General features: G+C 32.3%; 1 protein-coding gene across 1 annotated transcript; it reads left to right on the top strand.

Moving 5' to 3' along the window:
- The first annotated feature begins 1088 nt into the window (after positions 1 to 1088).
- On the top strand, positions 1089 to 2482 carry LOC104097137 (E3 ubiquitin-protein ligase PUB24-like). The gene has a single exon (XM_070188144.1). It carries the CDS (start codon positions 1204 to 1206, stop codon positions 2461 to 2463), a length of 1260 nt encoding a protein of 419 aa, XP_070044245.1. The 5' UTR covers positions 1089 to 1203; the 3' UTR covers positions 2464 to 2482.
- The last annotated feature ends 579 nt before the right edge of the window (positions 2483 to 3061 follow it).

A 3061-nucleotide genomic window follows, 5' to 3' on the forward strand; every position in this document is an offset into this window, starting at 1 on the left:
AATTGATAATTTTTTTTTTTTTTTACCCTTAGTAATAATTATTCTTGAAGATGGAGATAACACATAAATAAAATAAATATTCAATGAAGAGAAATTATATCTTAAGACATAAATAAGGGTAGAATAGTTCAATTCCTTTCTTAAATAATATTTCTTAAGGGACGTGTAAAAGAGAAATACGACACATAATATTAGACAAAGAGTATATGCCAAACTTCCAAATGACTTTACATTATTCACGTGAAACGATTAATACATGGAAAGCAAAGGGGACCAAATTAAAGTGCATGAACTAAAGCCATCTAAGAGAAAAATACGTTAAATAAAATGAAATAGGTTAATTTAATATGCATGCAAGGTGCTGATACGGAGAAACCTAATTAATTTAAAAAATAATTTGTGTTTAACTAATTAATTTAAAAAATACTTTGAAATAATTAGTATTTGATCAAATTTTAAAAAAATATTTTTAAGTGTATTTTTCTTAATAGGACTTTTCAATAAAATATTTTTGGGGAAAATCACTTTTTATTGCTTCTTCTTATACTAAAAAATAAAATTTTTTTTTTCTAAAAATTTGGTCAAACACCCTTAACTTTGAAAAAAAACTGATTTCCGCCAAAAACAAAAAATAGGACAAACAGACTATGAGTGTCCTTTCGTGAGCAACGGGGTTAAACAAATTCAATTTAACATTCCAAACAAAACATTCCAAAAGTAAATCAAACACTTCATTGGTTACCTTTTACTTTGTCTGTTTTCGTATCCCCTTATTAGTCCGACTATGATTGAACTGCAACATGGCAAATATTAGAAAGTCAACAGAAAAATATGAGATTTTCATATCTCTTACTATATTAATTGTTTCTCGTGGGTTTTAGCCACTCCCAACCCATTCAACCTTTGACCAGTAAAACCAAATTTAAAAATAAAATATCCCAATAATTTGAAAAATACAAATAAAATATTGGGTGCATCTAGAATTTTCGTAGTCTTCATTCTTCTTCCTTCTTCTTTTGCTTTTTTTCATTCAAACTTTCATGCATTATATATACTAGCCGCTTTTTCTTACCACCAAGAAAACCCTATAAAGAGAGAAAAGAAAAAGGAAAGAAAGAAGAACGCATCTTTACTTCTCTCACTCTCTCTCGTTATATATAATTAGATTCTTGGTTTTTATTTGTAAAGAAGAAAAAAATAGATATGGAAGAAGTAGAAATACCCCAATATTTTTTATGTCCTATATCACTTCAAATTATGAAAGATCCGGTGACGACGGTGACCGGAATAACATACGACCGGGAAAGCATCGAGATGTGGTTGTTAACGGCGGAGGAAGAGACGGAGACGGCGGCGTGTCCGGTAACAAAGCAACCTTTGCCTAAAGACACCGAGTTGTTGACACCAAACCATATGCTCCGGCGGCTAATTCAAGCTTGGTGCACAGTCAACGCAGAGAAAGGCGTTGACCGAATTCCAACACCAAAGTATCCTATGAACAAGTCGAATATACTCCGATTAATTCGACAAGTTAATAATAATGATCATCAGCTTTGTGCTGAAGCTTTGAGGAAAATGGCTGATTTGGTTAGTGAGAATGAGAAGAATAGGAAATGCTTGGAGCAAGTTGGTGCAATTAAAGCTATAGTTTGTTTCATAGTAAAGAGCTTCAAATGTGAGAAATTAATCCCTGGTATTGAAGAAGCTTTGAGGATTTTCCATTTAATTTGGAATCCGACATCCGAAAACAAGCAGTATGTAAAGGATAACCATGATTTAGTTCAAGCTATTTTATGGATTTTAAAGAGCGAATTGAAAACCAGTCACGTTCTGATCAAGACTCATGCAATGATGGTCTTGAAGAATGTGACAGAAGTCTCGAGTTCGAACCTTTTATCGGGATTAGACCCCGAGTTTTTCCAACAAATGGTGAATACATTGCGAAAAAATGGAAAAAACTACATCTCCCAACAAGCAACAAAAGCAGCTTTGCAAGTGCTAATAGATGCATGTCCATGGGGAAGGAATAGGCTAAAAATCGTCGAATCGGGTGCCATTTTCGAGCTAATTGAGCTTGAATTATCTAACCCTGAGAAAAGGGTTAGTGAATTAGTGTTCTGTCTATTGGCTAATTTGTGTGTATTAGCTGATGGGAGAGCAGATTTGTTGAAACATGCAGCTGGAATTGCAGTGGTCACAAAAAGGACACTACGGATTTCTTCGGCTACAGATGATAGTGCACTTCAGATTCTTGGTTTAATTTCTAAGTTTTCTGCCACAAACGAAGTGTTATTGGAAATGTTAAGAGTAGGGGGGGTATCAAAACTTTGCATGGTAATTCAAGCAGATTGCGAACCTCATTTGAAGAAGAAAGCAAGAGAGATATTGAGAGCACATTCTCATGTTTGGAGCAATTCTCCTTGTATACAAGTTTATCTTTTGACAAGATTTCCTGGACAATAGCAAGAGTAGAGCCCTAAAACCTTGAATAGTTTTTTTTTTTTTTTCATTTTATTTTCCTTATATAAATAGAGCTAGCCAACACACTGCCTTTTTGTTATACTGTAAAACAGCATCGAAATTATACATATATAGAAACCCCAATGATATTTGTGAAGTACTTATTGGTCTATTTTTCTCTTCTTTAAATGTAGCAAGCAACCCGTATTACATATTATAAGTACTACATATTGCTATTTATGTATGCTATAAGTTATTCACATCTCTATCTCTGATAACTCGAGATCCTATTTAAGAAGCTCTTTGTATATATGTTGATTCGACTAGTTTTTTTCTTGGCTACGAAATGTTATCTGTACTATATATAAGTGATCGGAAGCAAATGAAATTTCAATGTTTATGCAAAGAATGATAAGCTTTTGATTATCTACAGTTTATATGCTTAGAATTTTAGTAAATACGGTTTCATTATAGCTTAAATCTTTGTATTACTTCTAATAATTATTCGTAAAGATGAAAGTTATTAAGTATTATACTGGAGATATCTTCCTTTGTTTATTTATGAAGACAGATTTACTTATCTTTAATAATAAAGACTTAA

Source organism: Nicotiana tomentosiformis, chromosome 11 (genome assembly GCF_000390325.3).
Source record: "Nicotiana tomentosiformis chromosome 11, ASM39032v3, whole genome shotgun sequence".
In the NCBI taxonomy this organism is placed as follows: Eukaryota; Viridiplantae; Streptophyta; class Magnoliopsida; order Solanales; family Solanaceae; genus Nicotiana; species Nicotiana tomentosiformis.

Excerpts from the sequence above, each read along its gene's own strand:
- LOC104097137 (XM_070188144.1), top strand. The coding sequence starts at position 1,204 with ATGGAAGAAGTAGAAATACCCCAATATTTTTTATGTCCTATATCACTT.